Genomic DNA, 21,482 nt, shown 5'->3' with positions numbered 1-21,482 from the left:
TGAACATATCACATCATCTCCTGAAGAAGCCTGATCTTCATCCTGACGAGAGCTGTGTGAAAGACGAAACCCTAAGAAAATCCACCATTCTTTGGCCTACAGTGGTTTCATGGGCTACGAATACATCTAACTTCACATATGAGAAGAGCCCATTAAACATAGACAGCTACTTTAGAAAAAAATTGGCTATCACAGTTTTCCTCCATTTTAGCTACTATTTCTCAGTGTAGCTTATCTCCTAACAAGGCCTTAAACTAGCCATAATGAATTTGCCCAAAGGCTAGTACAGACCCAAAGATAAACACAGTATGAGCCTGAGGGAACCCATTCAGTTCCAGTTTCACGCAATAAAATTCCTGTCCACTGAGTGAAGCTACATCGTCTAAGATTTTTTTAAAGATTTTTTTAAAATTGAGGTATAACTGACACATAACATTGATTTCAAACGTACAACGTAATTATTTGGTATTGTATACATTTTGCAGTGATCACAATGCCTCTGGTTAAGACACCTTAAGTAGTTACAAAAAAAAGGTTTTCTTTATGATGAGAACTTTTAAGATCTACTCTCTTAGCCACTTTCAAATATGCACTACATTCTAACAAGCGACACTCTTGATGAAAGACAGACGTAAAGGTATCAAGGGAGGAGAAGCCACTCGTTTCTGGTTTTCCCAGCAAACAGGGGCCTGGATTAAGTATGCGGTTGAAGGCACTATGGACACATCTTCCTGAGGAACTGACTCATCTATCTGTTTGCAGTCCACATTTACCTGCTTCACCTCCTATTAGAAGCAGTATGTAGACACATAAGACGCTGCCTTCTCTAAACTCTGTTACACTCCGGTCTGTGTAATCCCTTTCGGCACCTAATTATTGCTGCAAAATCAGCTCCTTGAGGGAACCGTGTCTCTGATCTGTCTGTGTTGCTCGTAATACTTACAAACGCACTACACAAACGGCAGGGCGTGACAGGGTTCGCTACTACAACTTCAAATACTAAAAAGTGTCAGAAACATCCTCAAGACTAACATCATTACCAAGCACAGGAATCCCGAGGAAGGTCATAACCTCCTACGAAATTCAAATTTCATACTTAAGCCTCTATGTTTCAATGAAGAAGAAAATCCAAAACAGCAAAAACTTTTATACCTTTTTCTTGGGTTTTAGCTCCCTTTGGATGATGCACATAAATCTGCAGTTGAAATAATTCAATAATTACTTCTTTTAAGGAATCGTTAAGTCTATGTTGGGTCCAAATATAAAGCAAGGTAGGAAGAATTTCATCTCCTAATTGACACACTCGAATTCGAAAGTTTACAGCCAACGTCTTGAGGAAGATAATAAACGCTGCTAAGATGTGATTTAGACCTGCAGAGCTCTTCTCCTGTCTGTCACAGAAAACAAACAGACTCAGCTTGGTGTAATGGCAGAAAAATGAAAACTGAAGGCAGTTATGAAGTTGCATGCTGAAAAGAAAAAAAAAATCTAATCTTCAAGTAACAGTAGCCTTAGTTTCAGAACTATTCAGGAAAAAAAAAATTCTGAATAGCACTACAGAGCAACAAACAGAAAAGCTCTTATTTGGTGCTGAGACATCCCGCCAGCTCTCCACCCCGAAACGCTGTGCAAAATGGTACAAAACTGATTTGTAATACCACTATTTATACAATGCTTCACATGAAAGACTGGGTAATGTCACACAGATATAAAATATTAATACTTCCAAAATATATTCCAATTTTTCTTAGTATATCTATCTTCAAAAATGAGGAAAATGAAACTACATAAGAGAATATTTAGTTTTTCCTGTCACTAGAAAAGCAACACTGATCTTCCATTTAACATCATTTTCATGTTCTGTCTGCCTTTGGATACTCAGAAAGTGGTAGAACTGACACTTTCTTTTGAAATTTACTAATTCTACTATAATGGGCCAGTTTTGCTTTTTTTTTTCTTAATTGGTAACAGTTTTAGTTACTGGATCTGAAGCACCGTCTTGCAAGGAGATCAAGCGGGTTTTCAATCAAAACAAAAAGAGATTAGATTACCTACCTTGCATGCTGAATAGCCTTGGAAAAGAAATCCAAAAATTTGGCATTTAATCCATCGGTTTGTGAACAGCATCCTTTGGTCACAGCATGAATTATTCTAGCCACTAAAACTCTATTAATGTCTTGTGCAGGTTTAAGGTACAGACCAAAGTACACAGAGAACAATTCTTTAAAAAACAAACAAAAAACACATTAGTTATTAAAAAGAAAACTATCAAAGCATTTACCTTAAAGGTCCTGATTTAATTTAAATTTCGACATTCTGGGCCACATGGGTGGCTCAGTCAGTTAGGTGTCCAACTCTTGGTTTCGGCTGAGGTCATGATCTCGGAATCCTGGGACTGAGCCACATATCAGGGTTTGCACTCAGCGAGGAGTCTGCTTGATATTTCCTACTCCTCTCTGTCTCTTCTCTCTGCCCGCCCCCCGCCCCCGCTTGCTCACTTGCTTTCTAAATAAATAAATTTAAAAAAAAAAATTCCGGGGCGCCTGGGTGGCACAGCGGTTAAGTGTTTGCCTTCGGCTCAGGGCATGATCCGGGCATTGTGGGCTTGAGCCCCACATCAGGCTCTTCCGCTATGAGCCTGCTTCTTCCTCTCCCACACCCCCTGCTTGTGCTCCCTCTCTCGCTGGCTGTCTCTATCTCTGTCAAATAAATAAATAAAATCTTTAAAAAAAAATAAAATAAAAATTAAAAAAAATCCAATAATCCCATATAGAGAAAAAGATTTAAAATTATACTAATTTACATTTAATAAGGTAAAGGTATCACATCAATATTTGATTTTACTTCATATAAACTGCCTTCAAGAGAGGAACAACTTTTGGTCAAGTATGTGCAGCCAGCCCTCAGACAAGCTGCTTAATTTCTCTATATCTGTGTCCCTTTCTCTAGGTCTAACAGAGCACGTGACACAGTGCACACACCACTACTCTGCCCTGAGGCGGTCTGATTAACGGCGAGTGTAAAATATATCAAGAACACTGTCAAGGGGCTGAGATTTTACTCAACTATTAACCTAAGGAATCGGAATGCCAGTTTCGTGGATTCTGGCAGAAGACACACTATTCCTGAGCGAGTACCTTCCTTTTTGCATAAATTCCTCAATCCCCAAGGCAACATGAAAAGGGACAGGTGACACAAGTGCAAACTTCTGTAACACACAGGTGGCAAGCAAGCCTGTCCTTTGCTCTGAGGAAACTATCACCTCTGACACCATCTTCATTTTTCAAGGTTCACTATACACACATACTTAAAACAACAGTCAGGAATAAAGCAGGCACGGTCTGCTCATAAGATACGCAGAAACGTTGAGATGCACTGAGTCATCTCCCAGAACCAGGAAAACCCCAACTGCTGATACAGGATTTGCTCCCCTTAGAGATAAAGAGAGAGTCCCTGGCTGGTAAAGTCAGTCAGAATAACACTTCTGGGTATCTTCCTTTTCAGCTGTATCACATAATTCTGCAGAAATAATTTAAAATCAGATTTCAAATACAAAAGAATAAGGACAATATAAATACCTCAAACATTGTAGTTAGGAAAAAGATTGTTCAAATGATTCCTATCATATCTGACATTAATCTATACAACTCTGCATCAGTGCTTCCCCAAGTTCTGTCATTACAATTCCTAAACGATTAAAAACTATGAGTTAATACACACAAATGTGGAAACAAGAAAATAGGAGTGGGGGGTGCCTGGGTGGCACAGATTATGATCTCAGGGTCCTGGAATCCAACCCTGCATCAGGCTCTGCACTCAGTGGGGCACCTGCTTGTCCCTCTCCCTCTCCTTTGGCCCTCCCCCTGACTACTGCTCTCTCTCCCAAATAAATAAATAAAATCTTAACAAAGAAAAAGAAAACAGGAGTGGTTATCTTGATCATTTCCCTCTTATTACCTGGTAGGAGCAAAGAAGTGAAATGAGAATACCAACAGTCTTCAATTAAAGCTCAAGCTTTAGGACTTTTGTTAGTTGGGGGAAGTGATCCCAATTCTCACAGAATCCCGCATACTATCCTAGTAAGTGGTTAAAAAAATTGGCTTAAGACATTCAATGAAAGTCTCAGAAGTGCAGAGTTCAACTTCTTAAAAAAAAAAAAAAGGCTGTGGGACATGCCTCCAGGTGAATTTACTTCCCCTATGAATTCAACAACAACAACAAAGCTCAAAGGACAATGAAGGAACATGGTAATAAAAAGGGCTTCTGGAGTTAATAAAATTCAGTTAACTGTAGACTCCTTGGGACTTTATAAGCAATCATGCCACCTGCAAACAGGAACAGTTTTCTTTCTTCCTTTCCAATCTGGATGCCTTTCATTTCCTCTCCTTGCCTAGCTGCCCTGGCTAGAACCTCCAGTAGAGTGTTGAATAGGAGTGGTGAGAGCAGACATCCTTGTCCTGTTTCCAACTTCTTTTACGAAAAGTTTTAAATCATGGATTCGATTTCTGTGATAGCTACGGAATGATTCAGATGACCCATTTCATACTGGGTAAGTTCTGACAGGGAGGGGTTTTAAGGAGCTGGCCCATGAAAATTCAGGGGTCAAACTGACGTGCACACAGTTGTGCAGAGCATGCTCTTAATACTCTTCTAATACCTGCAAGATGGCAATTAGCTCCATTTCCTTCCCACTCTCAAAATTTGTGTCCTCTTTTTTATCGTAGTCACTTTTACTAGCAGTTCTATATTTGAGTAATGTTTTCAAAGAATCAGCTTTCTATGTCCTTAAATGTTCTCTTCTGTTTTTGTTTTCAATTTCAGTGATTTCTGCTCTTCTCTTTGTTTTGAAGTTTTTGGTTTTGTTTTTCTAGTTTCTTGAGATGGAAGCTAAGATTATTGACTTGAGATTTTTCCCTCTTTTGTAATGTAGGCAGTTAATGCTATAAATTACCCCGCCATATAACTTTAGCTGCATTCTACAAATTCTGACATGTTGTATTTTTTCATTTTCATCCAGTTCCAAGTATACTTTGATTTCCTTTGAGACTTTTTCTTTGACCCATGAATTGAGAAGTGTCACTGATTTTCACGGAAGTACTACGAAGGACACAGGGACTATGGTGGAAATAAAGAGAACAAATTTAGAAAGGGCAATCCGAAAATGGCAGTTACATTTAGGACAGGACCTGCAGGAGGAAAAGAAAGCAGCCATACAAAGGGGAGCCTCTGACAAGAGAAGGACAAGTGCCACAGGGAGGAAAAGGCTTGCACTCTGGAAACAGAGGGCATGACATGATACATAGCAGTGTCAGAAGGAAATACCAGAACTCTTATTTTTTAAATTAAAATTAATTACAAATAAAAATCAACCTTTAGGGGCACCTGGGTGGCTCCGTCAGTTGAGCGTCTGCCTTCGTTCAGCTCAGGTCATGATCTCAGTGTCCTGGGATGGAGCCCTGTGTTGGGTTCCCTGCTCAGCACGGGGTCTGCTTCTCCCTCTCCCTCTCCCTCTGTGCCTCCCCCAGCTTGTGAACATGAGCACACACCCATGCTCTCTTTCTCTCTCTCAAATAAATAAAATCTTTTTTAAAAAATCAAGCTTTACTGACATTTAATATAGAAATCAACAATGGCCACTTTGGAAGACAGCTTTGGCAGCTTCTTACAAAACTGAACATACTTTTACCATACGATCCAGCAATCACACTTTTACCCAAATGAGTTGAAAACTTAATCTGTACATGGATGTTTATAGCAGCTTTATTCATAATTGCCAAAATTTGGAAGCAATCAAGATGTCCTTCAGTAAATGAACGCATAATTAAACTGTGATACATGCAGACGATGAAATATTATTTGGTGCTAAAAAGAAATCAGCTATCAAGCCACAAAAAAATCATGGAGGAACTTGAAATGCATATTACTAAGTAAAAGAAGCCCATGTGGAAAGACTACATATTGTATGATGCCAACTATATGACATTCTGCAAAAGGCAAAATTAGATTGTAAAAAGATCACTGGTTGCTAGGGATCAGTAGGAGGGGAAGGATGAATAGGCAGAACACAGAGGACTTCTACGGCAGTGAAACTATTCTGTATGATGCTATAAAGGTAAATACATGTTACTGAACATTTGTCAAAATCTATAGAAAGTACAACACCAAGAGTGACCCCAGTGTAAACTCTGAACTTTGGGTGAGATGAGGTGTCAACGTAGGTTCACTCTGGTGCAGGATGTTGAGAGCAGACAAAGCTATACATGTGTAACGGGGGTATACGGGAACTCCCCACTTCCTGCTCAATTCTGCTATGAATCTGAAATTGCTCTAAAAAATAAAGTATGTTTTTAAGAAAATGTCCGGAAGCCACTGGGTTAGAGACTCTGAATAAAGGCCACTGTAGCTAGAACACAGAAATCCATAGGATGGGGGTGGCTCTTAGTTACGCTCAGATAGGTAGGCAGAAGCAAAATTACCCAGTGCTTCCAAGGCCTAGAAAAGGAGTCCATATTTTATCCTAGTTACACAGGAAAGCCACTAAAGGTTTTTAATATTTCTTCCTTCCTACCTTATTAGAAAAACTACCTTCCTCCTTGGGAGAATCCTAGGGCTCTTTCTTTGCAACCCCTTATTCTCAGAAAACACAGAGGGGCACCTGAGTGGCTCAGCTGGTTAAGCATCTGACTCTTGATTTCGGCTCAGGTCACAATCTCAGGGTGGTGGGATCAAGCCCTGCGGAGGGTTCCGCACTGGGCGAGGAGCCTGCCTAGGATTCTCTCTCCCTCTCCCTCTACTTCCACCCCCTAACCCCACTCCTATGCGCACAGGCTCTAAAAAATTAGAAATAAATTTTAAAATTTTTTTAAAGAAAACACAGTCTATTTTCCTGTGTATTCAACCACTCTCTCTCCATGGACTCCGTCCCATTACATTTATATACACTCCAGTCACTCCCATCTGTAAGAGGATCCCTCTTTCCCCTACAACCAAAGCTTTTGAAAAGTGCTTATTTGCTAGTCCTTTTCCTCACTTGTGACTCATGCCTTCACACCAGTCTGTTACAGAACTGAACACCATCAACCAGCAGACTCTAACTGCCACATATAGAATAACTGACCCAACAACAACAAATACACATTCTTTTCAAATGCATATGAAGTACTCACCAAGTCAGACCTTATTCTGGGTCATAAAAGAAATTCTAACAATTATAAATAACTTAGATTATAAAAACTATGCTCTCTGACTGTAATGTAACTAGACTGAAAACTATAAAAGGGAAAACAAAACAATACAAAACATGAAAAGACCCCCAAACAACTGGAAATTAAATAACACACTTCCAAATAATCCAGAGGTTAAAGAATTCCCAAGAAAAACTAGAACATATTTTAAACTGAAGAAAAATGAAAATACGACGTTGTCAAAATGTGTGATATGACAAAGCAATGTTTAGAGAAAATTATATTAAATGCACACATGAGAGAAGAAGCTCCCAAATCAATGACCTAAGCTTTTATCTTAAGAAACTAGAGAACAAATTAAACCCAAAATAAGCATAAGGAGAGAACTAATAACCAGATGAGAAATCAATAATGAAAGAGGCAATACCACTAGAAAGCCTACATACATTAAAAGGATAAAAAGCCAATAACATCTGAGAAGAACTTTACACTCCTACATTCAACAGCTTAGAAAAAAATGTACAAATTCTTAACCAAATTGCCAAAGCTAATTGAAAAAAAATAAATATTCCTATATCTATTAAAGAAACTGAATTCATAGTTAAAAACTTTCAACCACCACCTCCAAATTCAATCTAGTAATATATAAAAAGGATAATACATAATGCCCTAGTGGGGTATATCCCGGGAACACAAGGTTGGCTTAACCTATGAAAAATGCATCAGTGTAAGCCATCCTATCAAGAGACTAAAGAAAAACCCAGAGGATTATCTAAACAGGTGAAGAAAGAAATTTAACAAAATTCAACATCATTCATGATTAAAAACCATGAGCAACTAGAAATTGAAGGGAAAGTTGTCAACCCATACTGATAGCCAATATCATGCTTAATGGTTAAATAATGAATGCTTCTCCCTAAAACCGAGAATAAAACAGAGTGTGCTCTCACCACTCCCATTCAAAATTATACTGGAGGAAAAACTACAAAACTCTAGAAGAAAACATAGAGGAAAAGTTTTATGATGTTGGATTTGTTAATGATCTCTTGGAAATGATACCAAAGGCAACAACAACAAAAAAATGTATAGATTACTTGTACTTACCAAATTTAAAATTTTTATGTATCAAAGGACACTATCATCAGAGTTAAAGGCAACCCATGAAATGCAAGAAAATATCTGCAAACCATCTATCTGATAAGGGGTTAATATACAGAGTATATAAATAACTCCTACATTTCAACAACAACAAAACAACCCAATTAAAAATGGGGCAAAAGGTGTGACTACGGGTGCCTGGGTGGCTCAGTTGGTTAAGCATCTGCCTTTGGCTCGGGTCATGATCCCAGGGTCCTGGAACTGACTCGCACATCTGGGTCCCTGTTCCGTGCGAAGCCTGCTTCTCCCTTTGCCTCTGCCTCTCTCATATGAATAAATAAATAAAATCTTCAAAAAAAAAAAGATATGAATACTTTCCCAAAGATGATATGCAAATGGCCAGTTAGCATACAAAAACTTCAATATCACTAGTTATTAAGGAAATGCAGATCAAAACCCCAATGAGATACCACTTCACACACATTCACATTAGGATGGCTGATATCAACACCAGAAAAAGAGTAAGTGTGGTAAGGACGTGGAGAAACTGGAACACCTGTGATTGCTGGTGCGTCCGTAAAACGTGTAAAGGGATGCAGACCTTTGGAAAACAGTTTGGTGGTTCCTTAATAAATTAAACACAGAATTACTCTACGATGCAGCAATTCCACCTCTGGATAAATACCCAAAAGAACTGAAAGGAAGGACTCAAAGAGCTATGTGTACACTCATGTTCACAACAGTATTATTCATAATGGCCACAAGGTAGAAACCACTCAAGTGTCCAATGACAGATGAATGGATCGACAAATGCAGTATACGTACAACTCAGTCTTAAAAAGGAAGTCAACTCAGAGATGTGGTACAACATGGATGAACAGTGAAGACATGGGTGAAATGAGTAAAATGAGACATTCACAAAAGGGCAAATACTGTTATGACTTCATTTACAAGAGGAAGCCAGAGTAGTCAAACTCATAGATACAGAAAGCAGAATGTTTGTCAAGCGCTGTGGGAGGGGGAAAGGAAGGTGCTCTTTAAGTTCGGGGAGATGAACAGGTGTTGGAAGTGGAAGGTGATGGTTGCACAAAAATGTGGATATACTTAATGCCACTGAATTTTATACTTAAAAATGGTTAAAATGGTAAATTTTATCTCATGTACATTTCACCATTTAAACAAATCATACTGAAGGTCCCCAATATAATACAGCAGAAAAAAATAAGTGAAAGTCATATGGCTCAGAAATGAAGGGAAAAAAATGCAGATAATATAGGACTATCTAAAGAGAAAACCCGACAGAAGATACAAAAGAGATCCTAAATTTAATACGTGATTTTAGCAAGGACCCAGGACACAACATTTATAACACAAAAACCACCTGTATGATAGCAATGAATATGGACATTGAAAATTTTAAAACTACACAATTTACAACCTACTGCAATATAAATCTAATAAAAACATATAAATTCTGGGGGCTCCTGGGTGGCACAGCGGTTAAGCATCTGCCTTCGGCTCAGGGCGTGATCCCGGCGTTATGGGATCGAGCCCCACATCAGGCTCCTCCGCTATGAGCCTGCTTCTTCCTCTCCCACTCCCCCTGCTTGTGTTCCCTCTCTCGCTGGCTGTCTCTATCTCTGTCAAATAAATAAAATCTTTAAAAAAAAAAAAAACATATAAATTCTGTATGCTAAGAATCATAAAACACTGATTTCTTCAAGTCAAAAAAGACCTAAACAAATAAAGAGATATATCATGTTCACAGACTGGAAGACTCCATGTGGTTATGAAGTCTGCTCTTCCTGTCTTGTGCAGATGGAGGTTTCTGTGATTTGTCCTACATGACCGACCACCCTGACCTGCACATGCGCAGGGAGGTTCAAGAATGTTGTCTGTGAGACTTGTGCTGCATAAGTGACGTTGGGAGCCGGCCTCCAGGTCAGAATTGGCCTTTCTGGTCTGGACACCAAGAGCTATAAATTTTGCCTTATACTCCGGCTCCAGGCTGGGCTGTTCCCCTACCCACAGTGGAATCTGGGAAGGGAAGAAACACACCTAGCCCAGGATCCTTGAATATGTAAAGACATGATAATATAGGAATGTGACTAGCTCCAAACTGCATGTAGGCAAACAAATGTTTAACTCCAAACTGTCCTCTGCCCTACAAATATAGCCCTTATGGGGATGGTCAGCTGGAAGTCTCACCTGTGAGGACGATGCTCCACCCAGGCCTCTCAATCGCGACTCCCGCCTGGGTGTCTCCACGGGGCTTTCCCAGCTAATGAGGTTGGATGTTATAACTACCCGATTTGATGTAACTCTGTCTTATTCTCCTTTACTGCTTAGTATTGCCCTCATCTATGCATAGATTTTCCTTCTCTTCTTTATGTTTCTATTAGATTTTTATAATATCAATAAAGTTTTTTTTTCCCCTTAGAAACTGAGAATATGGCTGCTGTGAATCTTTCCTTTAGAACACTTCTTTAACGGTTCAATAGATTCACTGCAATCCCTACCAAAATTCCAGCAGAGCTTTTTGTAGAAATCAATAAGCTAATTCTAAACTTCATATGAAAATGTTGGCTTGGCCTCAGGACATCTTCTCATCTCACTCTAAACTCTCCCTCTAGACAGTCTTATCTCTAACTGTGGGTTCCATCAATACCTCTACCAAATATGTATTCTGAACATAAACTTCACTTTGGCACAGTCCTCACTAGGGAATCAAGTTTCAGAGAACGGAGCTAACTAGAAAAATAATTCAACCAAAGGGCCGATTATGAGAAGTAACAACAATATGCTCAAAAATAAAAAGATAATTCCAGAAAACATGTCAGATGATGGAACCATAGTAAGGAGACAACAGCAAGGATTGCTTTTGTTTCAGTGAGACCCGTGGTTAGTAAAATATGCAAACCTCCTGAATATTTAGGATGAACCTTGGTGGTGAGAGATGTGTCACACTGCCCTGGATATCACTAGCCTATTCTCTACTAAACTTGTTGTGAGGGTCAAGTTTGGGACACACCCTCCCTCACGCTCAGAACAACAAAGGCCTGAGATGAAACCTAAGAAATTAATACAACAGGGGCGCCTGGGTGGCGCAGTCGTTAAGCGTCTGCCTTCGGCTCAGGGCGTGATCCCGGCGTTATGCAATCGAGCCCCACATCAGGCTCCTTCGCTATGAGCCTGCCTCTTCCTCTCCCCCTCCCCCTGCTTGTGTTCCCTCTCTCGCTGGCTGTCTCTATCTCTGTCAAATAAATAAATAAGATTAAAAAAAAAAAAGAAATTAATACAACAGCTAAGAAGGCTTTCAGTCGTGTGGGAACAGCAGAATATACTGCAGGGGGCTGATTAGGTCAGTTTTACCATCCACGTGTATCTTGTTTTGAAATGAGAGACTGACAATAAACAACACAGACAAGTGTCTTTTCATTTCATTAGCACAATTTTTCTTACTTTCCGTGAAAAACACTGAGCTTCTAGATTTTCAGAGGTGGTTGTTATCAGAAGACTTTGACATATGGCTCAGAGTTACTTCATTAAGGCCAAATCCCATTTTCACCCATTGAACCCAATCAGACAGAAATGCTCCACCTCTGAAATCAATAAACTCAAATGTTTCAGTCTCCGACCATAACTTCCTTCCTTTGTGGTCTCTCAGTACCTTTCACCTAAAAAGCAAAAACACTAGATTCCTCCCTGATACCCACTCTACTTATGTTATAGTCCCTGGGTCCTAGACATCCTACTCTACTATTTTTGACCCCTATTACCTTGTAAGTGACCTGCTAAATGCCTAATCCAAAGGATACATTTGTGTTTTATCATTTCTACCACACTTAAAATGCCATACCCCTTCCAACCGGAAACTGCTGCTTTCACTTTTACAACACTTCATCTCCTTCTTGGTTTTCTTCTTTGTCTTTTAATCAGGGTGGTTTAGGTATCACTGATCTGGAAACTCACTACGCCCATAGCTATATTGTAGTGCACTGTAGTTTTTGGTTTACTCGTTTTCTCCACAACTGGCCTGTCAAGTACTCGAGAACAGGATGGCTTCTTCCAATCGTGTCATTCCAGTTCTGGTAGAGACAATCACTTAAGAAGTCCATAATAAAGGAAACTAAGGGCTGGATTCTGTAACTATTTAATTTTCCTAAGGTACTGTTAAACTGCAGTCACTTGGAGGATACAGATTCTGATTGATCTTTTGGTGACATTTCATTTCACAGAAAAATCTCACAAATAAGAAACTTCAAAACATACCTAGCCACTGTTGCTGAGATATTTCACACCAATATTTCCTCACTGAGAGAATGTCCTTGAGCAGAATGTTGCTACAATCCGCTCCATAAACGGGACCATTAGATGAATCTTTCACTGTATCCATGATATAATTCAAGAGTTCTTGACATTTTAGTCTGGGTGCTCCTGTTTAAAAATAAACAAATAAATGAAAACATATAAATCTTAAGAAACATAACAACACTTAGAATTCCATCTATATAAATAATTCCATACGGGACATTACTATTAACTAATCTCTTTCTCATAGAGCAGGGATTAGCAAACCATGGCCCATGGGCAAAACGCAGCCAGCTGCCTGTTCCTAGAACTGAAGTTTTCCTGAGCCACAGTCGTGTCCGTTCATTTACATACTGTCTAAGGCTACTTTCATGCTACAACAGCAGAGCTGAGTAAGTGACACAGAAACTATACAGCCTGAAAAGTCAAAAACATTGACTGTCTGATCCCTTTACAGAAAAAGTCTGCCAATCCCTACGGGAATATGGCAAAAATAATAATTCACAATTTCTGGCACTAGACCTAAAATGATCCAAAGCTTCTTGGTACTTTTTACAAAGAATGAATTCATTAGAATAACCTAAGATTGTAGGGAGGATGGGGCACCTGGGTGGCTCAGTCACTCAAGCATCTGCCCTCGGCTCAGATCAGAATCCCAGAGTCCTGCTCAGCAGGGAGCCTGCTTGTCCCTCTCCCTCTGCTCCCCGCCCCCCAACTCATGCACTCTTTCTCTCAAATAAATAAATAAATAATCTTAAAAAGAAAAAAAAAAGATTCTAAGGTGGATACTTGGCTTTGAAAACCAAATTACTTTCAATTCATACAAAAGCATTTGTGGCATATAAATATTTAAGGCTGTAATAATTCCACTTTTATTTATTAGAAGTCCTAAAAATTCAGTATTAATGGATATATTCTTGAAGGCAACAAAAGGACATTTAAAAACTGTTTATTTTCAGCAAATCACACTGATGTTGCAGCTAATATTTTATTGTATTTCAAAATTAACATCTTAAAACAGCATATAACGTTTTTTGTTATAAGTTATTAGCAGATCACAAGTCATATATATATCTGATTATATTCTAGTTTAGCCATTTCTTATGAGGAGTTTAGTGATTTCTTATCAAACTATAGTAAATAAACACTGACATAACCATATATCATTTTTACTTGTGGCTTATATCAAACTTTCAGGCATCTGACCAATGATGAAATGCACAACCACATGTTCCTCTGCTGTAACGCCCGGTGCCCCTCTCTCTCTTAGAGTCCTTGTAACATTCTCTTAACTGTAATATCTACTATATTATAACATCCCTAAGGAATTAATTAATCCCTATATGGCAACAGAGCCAGTAACTGTCCTAAATAGTATTTGCTTAAATTAATGTCACAATGAAATCATATTTCCCTATGGTCTTAATCTCAACAAATTTCCTTCCCCTGCCAATTTGAGAAAGGTTTCAAGAATTATGCTGACATTCTTTTCTAAGGAAATCTGCCTCCAAAGGACAACTAAACTGACTAAAGGGAATTTAAGGAACCTCATAAAACTTAACATTTTACAAAGCTGGGCTTTCTACCCTCTAGGCTCCCTCTGTGCTTCGTGCAGAAGCAGACAAATGCCTACATAAAAGAACGAACAATATTTGCCTGTTGGTTCCTTCCCAGCTGTCTTTTTCGAATTTGTTTCTTTCATCATACCTTGAATACCAATGCTACAAAACTGGACATGTGTTTAAATCAACTCCCCTACTCTTTGAAAAACATAAAGTGAGATGACATGATAGTAACACTCTGATTTTGTTCTAAGATTAAAGATGTTCCAGTTACAAAGTCAAACTTGAAAGAAAAGGAAGCCTCAAATAAAAACACAACTTTTCAACCATTTAAATAATCTTACATTGATAACTTCATCTACTCATTCCTGTTTTCCAGTGTGATCTCCACTGTTAATTTTGCGACTGAAGGTTTTTTCACCATAAAGCAAAACTATACACTGCAAACTTTTGTGGCAGGCTACAAATGGGCTTGGGTATCTTTCTCGCAAGAACTCTGTAAGTACATATTAAAATCCATTAAGAACCCAATGTTAGTAGCCAAGAGAACAAATTTTAATAAGTGCAGGGCTATCACTCAGGGCAAAAGCAGGTGCACAGTATTTCTGTGTAGCTATCCTCTGTCTCCGCTGGAGCCCCTGGCCCAGGCTTGCCACTATCCACACAAACTGGCAACTCAGAGCTGGAAAACGAAATTGCTGCTAAACCATTGCTTTTTTTTTTTTTTTTTTAAACCATTGCTTTTTAGACTCAACTCTCTCACTCTCTCATACCACCATCCCGACATATCATTCACTAACCATCTGTATCCTTCAACTTAATAATGTTCACTGACACTGGACTTTTCTGATTCATTTTATTCAGTTTTTTATTTCAATTCCAGTATAGTTACCATATAGGGTTATACTACTTTCACGTGTCCAATATAAGAATTCAATGGCTTTTCTGATTCTTAAACTAAAGTTGGTATCACAAAGCCACATCTTAATGCGTGAAGAGTAAACAAAGTCTGAGTCCAAGAGTCCCTAAACAAACATTTCTACTTCTGGCTTTCGGTGTTGTATGAAGCCCATTTCCTTACGTAAGCTTACTGGAATCCTGCACTTTGGGTCAAAAATATCAACTCTTTAAAATATCCACTGCACCAGTTCAAAATGGGAAATGCATGGCTCATCAGGAGTAAAAATTTCTACTCAACAGTAAGCATAGTGTTAGTTAAGACGGTGGGTTTTGACTGCCAAGAAAGCTAATGTGATCTCAAAATGAATTAGTAAAAGTATAGCATAAAAGATATGCAAGTCCTGCTCCACTCTGTACCAATCAGAATATAGCTATAATTGAGTCCTACACTTTGAGATATAATTAAACCAAAGAAAATTCAGAAGAGAGTGACACAAAACTAGGTCATATGAGCTGAAGGAAGTGTATCTGTTTAGCTTAGAGAAGTGGACTCAGAGGAAATGTCACAGCTAACTTCGAATACCTCAAAGGATATCATTCTGAAAAAACTTTATCAGGATTTTTCTGTATTATCTCAGAAGACAGAAGCAGTAAGGAGGACAGGTTTCAGTACTATTAAAGCTATTCAAAGATAGAAAAAAAAAGCCTTAAAGGTATGTTTGATCATTAAGGCTAAGTGCTAGGAACACAAAGAAGGGATCCAAGAGAATGGGTAATTGGAATACTAATTTTTAATCCTTCCAACCTGGAGACTATCATAACATGCCTGCAAAAATTCCTCCAAATATTTGAACCGATCATATATTAAAAACCATTATATATACTAGAAATTAGAGTTAGCGCTCAACTTTTACCTCACCATATTCCAACCAAACTCACGCAACAATAACCTGTTAAACCAGCTACTTATAAAAAATAACAGCACTTACTTTTATTTGCACATTTGATGAAGTACTTGACCAAACTACTGATTTCTTGCATCTTTTTCTGCCTAGTGGCTTGTGTTGAGGCTGATACGCTTGGTTTCGCTGTTCGCAGACATTCTGTTTCTTTCTGAACATATTTCTGTAAAAATCTTCAAGAAAACAAAGAATTTCAGAAACTTATTAAATGCTTAAATTATTACAACATTTGAAAAGTGCTTTACACCATCATAAAGAGAATCTCTTAGGCCACAATGCTGTGATCAATGTACCAGCTAAATAAAACAATTTTCTCTTTCAAGGCCTAAGCCCCACAATACCAATTTAAAGTCTGTTCTGCAAAGTTCTAAACTGTAACCTCCATGATTTTCTGTTGCTTTACTGCTTGTTTTCTCATTTTATTATTAAAAGCTTACAATGCTATTAAGGCTCTCAGTTCTCTCTTACTTGTTATTTTGTACACAACCCAACCCTTTCCCAGGCAGTTGGCAACGCTTCTAGCCCTTGAATGAAGCCTGCCTAGAAGATATTCATGATTACCTAGCAGTGCCAGGTGCCGAATGGACCTACCTGACCCGCTTATGCAAAATAATACTCCTCTTTAGATAGTAACTATTTTTCTGGTACTTGAAATAAACTAAGTAACCAGAGAAAAAGAAGCATGCGTTTTTTATGTTATCTGCACTGAAGTCTGTAAGTCCATCCAGTACCAAGTACGTGGTAAAAATAAAAGTTCTAAACACTTAAGAACAAATAAATATACTTTCCCCTTGACTGAAAATTTTATTTCAAACTTCTCAGTATTCTACATTAGTTTAAAATATTTTATTCATTTTTCCTAAGCTTTACAATCTATTTCTAGATACAAATAGACTTTAGAGTTGAAAATTGTGTCTTAATGTAAAAAGGCATCAATTCTGTTTGGCACTCTAGTCCAGCAATCAATTATCTTTCCAATGCCTGATTTTTTTAACTGCATTCCTATGGAAATTATTCTGTAATTATTTTTTTTAATATTTTATTTATTTATTTGACAGAGAGAGAGGGAGGGAGACAGTGAGAGAGAGAACACAAGCGGGAGGGCTGGAGGCAGAGGGAGAAGACGACTCCCCACTGAGCAGGGAGCCCGACGTGGGGCTCGATCTCAGGACCCCGGGATCATGACCTGAGCTGAAGGCAGACCCTTAACTGACTGAGCCACCCAGGCGCCCCCCTGTAATTATTTTTTTATTATAATTTAACACGTAGCAGTTACTCAGAGCAATGTTTAAAGATGTAAAAGTAATAATAAAGCATTTACAACTTAATTTTATTCTCCAATTTGAAATAAAGTTTTTTTAAAGTCTTTTGAATGAACTAATATGAAAGGAATTCTTTCTAATCTTGAGTGAGATCTAAGAACTTTTATTGAACAAATGGCTTAAAAACTTTTTTTTCCTATATGAACATCCTTTAAAAATCATGTTTCAGATAAATATTAAGCACCAACTTCATATGCAAGGCACAACAGTATATAGGGAGCAAAGAGAAGTAAGACTTACATACACAAAAATATCACAACAAATAAAAATGAAAGAGAAAAATAAAGACAGTAAAAAAAAAAATGAGAATGGAATACCTAAAAACAGCATCCCAGTTCAAATATTTGCTTTGTTTGGAATCTGAATGTCGATCTAAATGTTGAACAGTTTCAGGATCCCGAATCAGGCGCTTAAATTTCTCAACTTCTTTCTGAAAATGAAAAAGAACACAAAATGGGTTGCCAATCACACACTAATTTCAAGAAAAGATTAAATGTCGGTAATTTACTACCCTTCGTTCTGTAGCTCTATCATGTTCTAGATGACGGCAGCAAATAAGCAGATCATTAAGTGCTAAGCTCATGGTTCAGAATTTCAGAAAGCACATCACTGTAAAAAAAAAAATAAAATAAAATAAATGCAAAATTATTTCAAATCGTAGTATTAATATACAGTAAGATCAAACTGTACAATTAGAGGTATACTGTGATCAAACATACAATGATTTTTTTTAGTGTTTCCACATTCAAGCGAGATTTTCTTAGAATATATCAAAACAAAGCCTCAACATGCAAATGGGCACTTGTATGCAGTAGCAGGATAAAAATAGGAAACATGTCATTTATTGTTCTGAGACCTTTTCTAACTAACATGATAATTAAAATGTGAAAGATCAACAGAAGACAGCCAGGTCAAGAATAAGGAAAAGAAAGGGCTGCCTGGGTGTCTCAGTCAGCTAAACACGTCTGACTCTTGGTTTCAGCTCAGGTCATGATCTCGAGGTCGTGAGATCAAGCCTCCGCAATAACGGGCTCTGTGCTCAGCGCAGTCTATTTCAGATTCTCTCTCTCTCCCTCCTTCTCCCCACACCCCACGCTGAGTGCACACGCATTCTCACTAAATGCACAAATCTAAAAATCTAAAAAAAAAAAAAAAGAAGAAGAAGAAGAAGGAGGAAAAGAGCATTTAATGATTTAACACTGACTGGCTGAACTACGTAACTCTTAACTACTTAACTCTTACATGGAGTGACAAGACGTGCCATTTGCTGAGCCAAAAGCTCAAACTGATTTATGCTTTGGAATTGCTATGTAGGAGGTTATCAGAGCTAGTAAGCCTTGTCTAGCACTTAAGTCTCAACTGGCTTTCTGGTTCTCATTTAAGACAAAAAAACAAGGACAATTATGCTCCTGGTTTAAAAGGGAATTAAATACTATAGTGCCAAAAATAAACCACATTTTACTGTGCCTTAATGCCATTGCTGTAGCCCTCCTTTTAGGTTTTCTGACATAATCAGACCTTCCTTTGATGCCCTTTAACAAAAAAAAACCCAAGAAAAGCATTTTTTGTCATTATTTCTGACTCTTGTACAGAGAAGCTTCATTTTTGTTAGACTATGAATGTTTACAAAGAAAAAAAAACATATTTTGTTTATGACTTATCTCAAGAGGAAAAAGAGGAGGGGAGTTCTTTTCCCATCCATTTATATAAACTCCATTCATTCTTTAAAGATCAGGTATGAATCTTTACCGTTTAAGTTGCAGTCTTAAATATGGAACTGAGAGACCATGTCTAATCTTCCTACAAAGGAAGAAATCCCTCCTACAAATTTACTTAAACACTCTCTTCTTTAAACACAGTGAGAGCACACTACCTAACAAACCCACCTATTTCGTTGGTAGATAGCTCTAATTCGCCTCTCCATTTTTATTCATTATTGTTGTGACTCTCTCATCCCTATTACAACCTCCTTTATTCTGCTGTAGATTACAGGTTGTTATTTACCCGACGGTCTTTTTCATTTGATTGTAAACTTCCTGAGGAAAAGGACTATTATTTTTATTTTCCATTCCTTATGGTTTTATCTAGGACTCTTTCCCTTTCATACTCAATCTTGGTTTAAAACCCTCTTGATTGAGTCAATAAGGAAAATAAAACTGGGATTGTAACCAATGAAAATACCTTAACGATATCCATATTCAAAGAACCATAAACATAGGTACGTTTATTTCTAAGTTTACTAAAGGTGTTATTTATAATGTAAAAAAATGCAGGTTTACTGACCATTCAACACTTCCAGGAAGATGCAGCCCTAAACTTTTTTTTTTTTTTTTAAAGATTTTATTTCTTTATTTGACAGAGAGAGAGACAGCCAGCGAGAGAGGGAACACAAGCAGGGGGAGTGGGAGAGGAAGAAGCAGGCTCATAGAGGAGGAGCCTGATGTGGGGCTCGATCCCACAACGCCGGGATCACGCCCTGAGCCGAAGGCAAGCGCTTAACCGCTGAGCCACCCAGGCACCCCTAAACTTTCTTTTTTTAAAGCTGTGGTTTTTCTGTTCGTCTCCTTCTGTGCTCCTCTCTTCTGTTTCTCAAAGCTTGATTAATTTGAAGAAAACAAAACAGTTCAGTTAGGAAATGTTCTTTCACTGATACATGCAACAATATTTTACTGGGCCACTACTTGCATAAGGTACTATGACAAGGGTAGCCAGACATATGAATTAAACAGAAATCCTTCCTTTGTGGAGTCATAACTGGTGGGGGAGAGCGACAATAAACAAGTACCCGGAAAAATCAATGCATAATTCCGAAGTATATGATTCAAAGGAACCAAATATACAATAACAATGTAGAGGATCACCTTTGATAAGCTTCCAGGGAATACTTCTCAGCAGAGGTTACAACAAAGCCAAGATCGAACCGATGCCAATCACAGAAAGAGCTAGAGGACCAGTATTTCAGGGAAGGAGACTAGTACCCCCCAAAGGTCCTATGATGGGAAAGTGCATGGTATGTTGGAGGAATTGAAAGAAAACCAAAGGAACTACAGAATAGTCAGCGAAAGAGAGTCAACAGATAAGGCTGAATTCAACCAATATATTTACCCAGAACTAAGCACCCGCACCAACAGGCAACTGAAACTACACATACTTCCTGAAAAACAGTCTCTGAAGTGGCAAGTCCAACCTTTCTTTTTAGATCTCATTCAAGTTGATTCTTTGCCAAATCTGACAATGATGCCTACATCGCATCTTCCTGCATATAATTCTGCCCTTGGCATGCCATTCTTTTCTGGACTAAGTGTGGACTCTGTAGTTGTACTGGTTCAAATCCTAACCCTGCCCCTTACAGGGTGTATGACCTTGGGCACACTGGCTAATCTCTCTAAACCTCAGATCTGTCAACGATAAAATGATAAACAATACTAGGGCTTCCTCTAGAACAATGCTAGAACAATAACTAGAAAGTTATTGTTAAAGATTCACGTATGGGTTTAACACAGTGCCTGGAACACAACAAATGCTCAATAAATGTCACCAATCACCATTCTCCCCTTCCTTCGTTTCCTCAGTCTCTCTTGATGGTTCCTCTTCCACCCACACCTGCAAGACTATCTCCATCTACTTCCCACCTGAGGTTCTCCCAGTGTGATCTCATCCACTCCCAACACCTCAACATGCTGAAAATGCCCACATCTGTTTCATTCAATGCCAGACCTCACTCTTGAACTTCTAAAACTTTCCACGCTTTGTGTCTTTACACGCATTTCCCACTTCTGTCTGGAAGGCCCCCACCATCCTCCCCCGGGGGCAAGTAAACAACTCGAGGTCTCCTCGCCGAACCTCGTTAGCTCCTCTACGAACACGGTTCTCCCTCAACAATCACCCTGAGCTCTAATAGTCCTTTTACTTCTCGGTACCTGATAAAAACAGCAGCGAACGCTCTTGAGGGCTCACCACAGACAACGATTATCACAAGGGAGACAGGACGGCGCGGGCACCCACATGACTGCCAAAACTCCACGTCCAGCAACAAAATTCCTGAGTCCGTGCTCTTAACCACGCCACTCTAGTTTAAGCCTCAGCAGATGCTCGAGGATTGAAACTAATCAAGAAAACGGGGAGAAACATGGTTAGTCAAGT

General features: G+C 38.5%; 1 protein-coding gene across 7 annotated transcripts in view; it reads right to left on the bottom strand.

Moving 5' to 3' along the window:
* Nucleotides 1–21,482, bottom strand: part of ATM (ATM serine/threonine kinase) — a 126,192-nt gene that overhangs the window by 104,072 nt on the left and 638 nt on the right. For 3 of the 7 annotated variants that reach the window (XR_004626995.1, XM_019809835.2, XM_034665698.1), the window contains exons 2-7: nucleotides 17,851–17,948; nucleotides 17,657–17,769; nucleotides 16,045–16,190; nucleotides 12,555–12,719; nucleotides 2,056–2,221; nucleotides 1,153–1,391 (exon numbers count right to left, since the gene is read on the bottom strand). Coding sequence is in view for 6 of the 7 variants with exons in the window: in XM_019809835.2 (XP_019665394.1) it covers nucleotides 1,153–1,391; nucleotides 2,056–2,221; nucleotides 12,555–12,719; nucleotides 16,045–16,190; nucleotides 17,657–17,769; nucleotides 17,851–17,922 (901 nt within the window). In the remaining variant the exon portion in view is untranslated. Of the gene's footprint in view, nucleotides 1–1,152; nucleotides 1,392–2,055; nucleotides 2,222–12,543; nucleotides 12,720–16,044; nucleotides 16,191–17,656; nucleotides 17,770–17,850; nucleotides 17,949–20,200; nucleotides 20,330–21,259; nucleotides 21,445–21,482 lie in introns of those variants that run through there. The other 4 variants (XM_019809832.2, XM_034665696.1, XM_034665697.1 and 1 more) reach the window with 3 other exon arrangements.

This window comes from Ailuropoda melanoleuca, chromosome 8 (genome assembly GCF_002007445.2).
Source record: "Ailuropoda melanoleuca isolate Jingjing chromosome 8, ASM200744v2, whole genome shotgun sequence".
Lineage (NCBI taxonomy): Eukaryota > Metazoa > Chordata > Mammalia > Carnivora > Ursidae > Ailuropoda > Ailuropoda melanoleuca.
The sequence above is the reverse complement of the archived record's forward strand: the minus strand, read 5'-3'. Positions and strand labels throughout refer to the sequence as shown.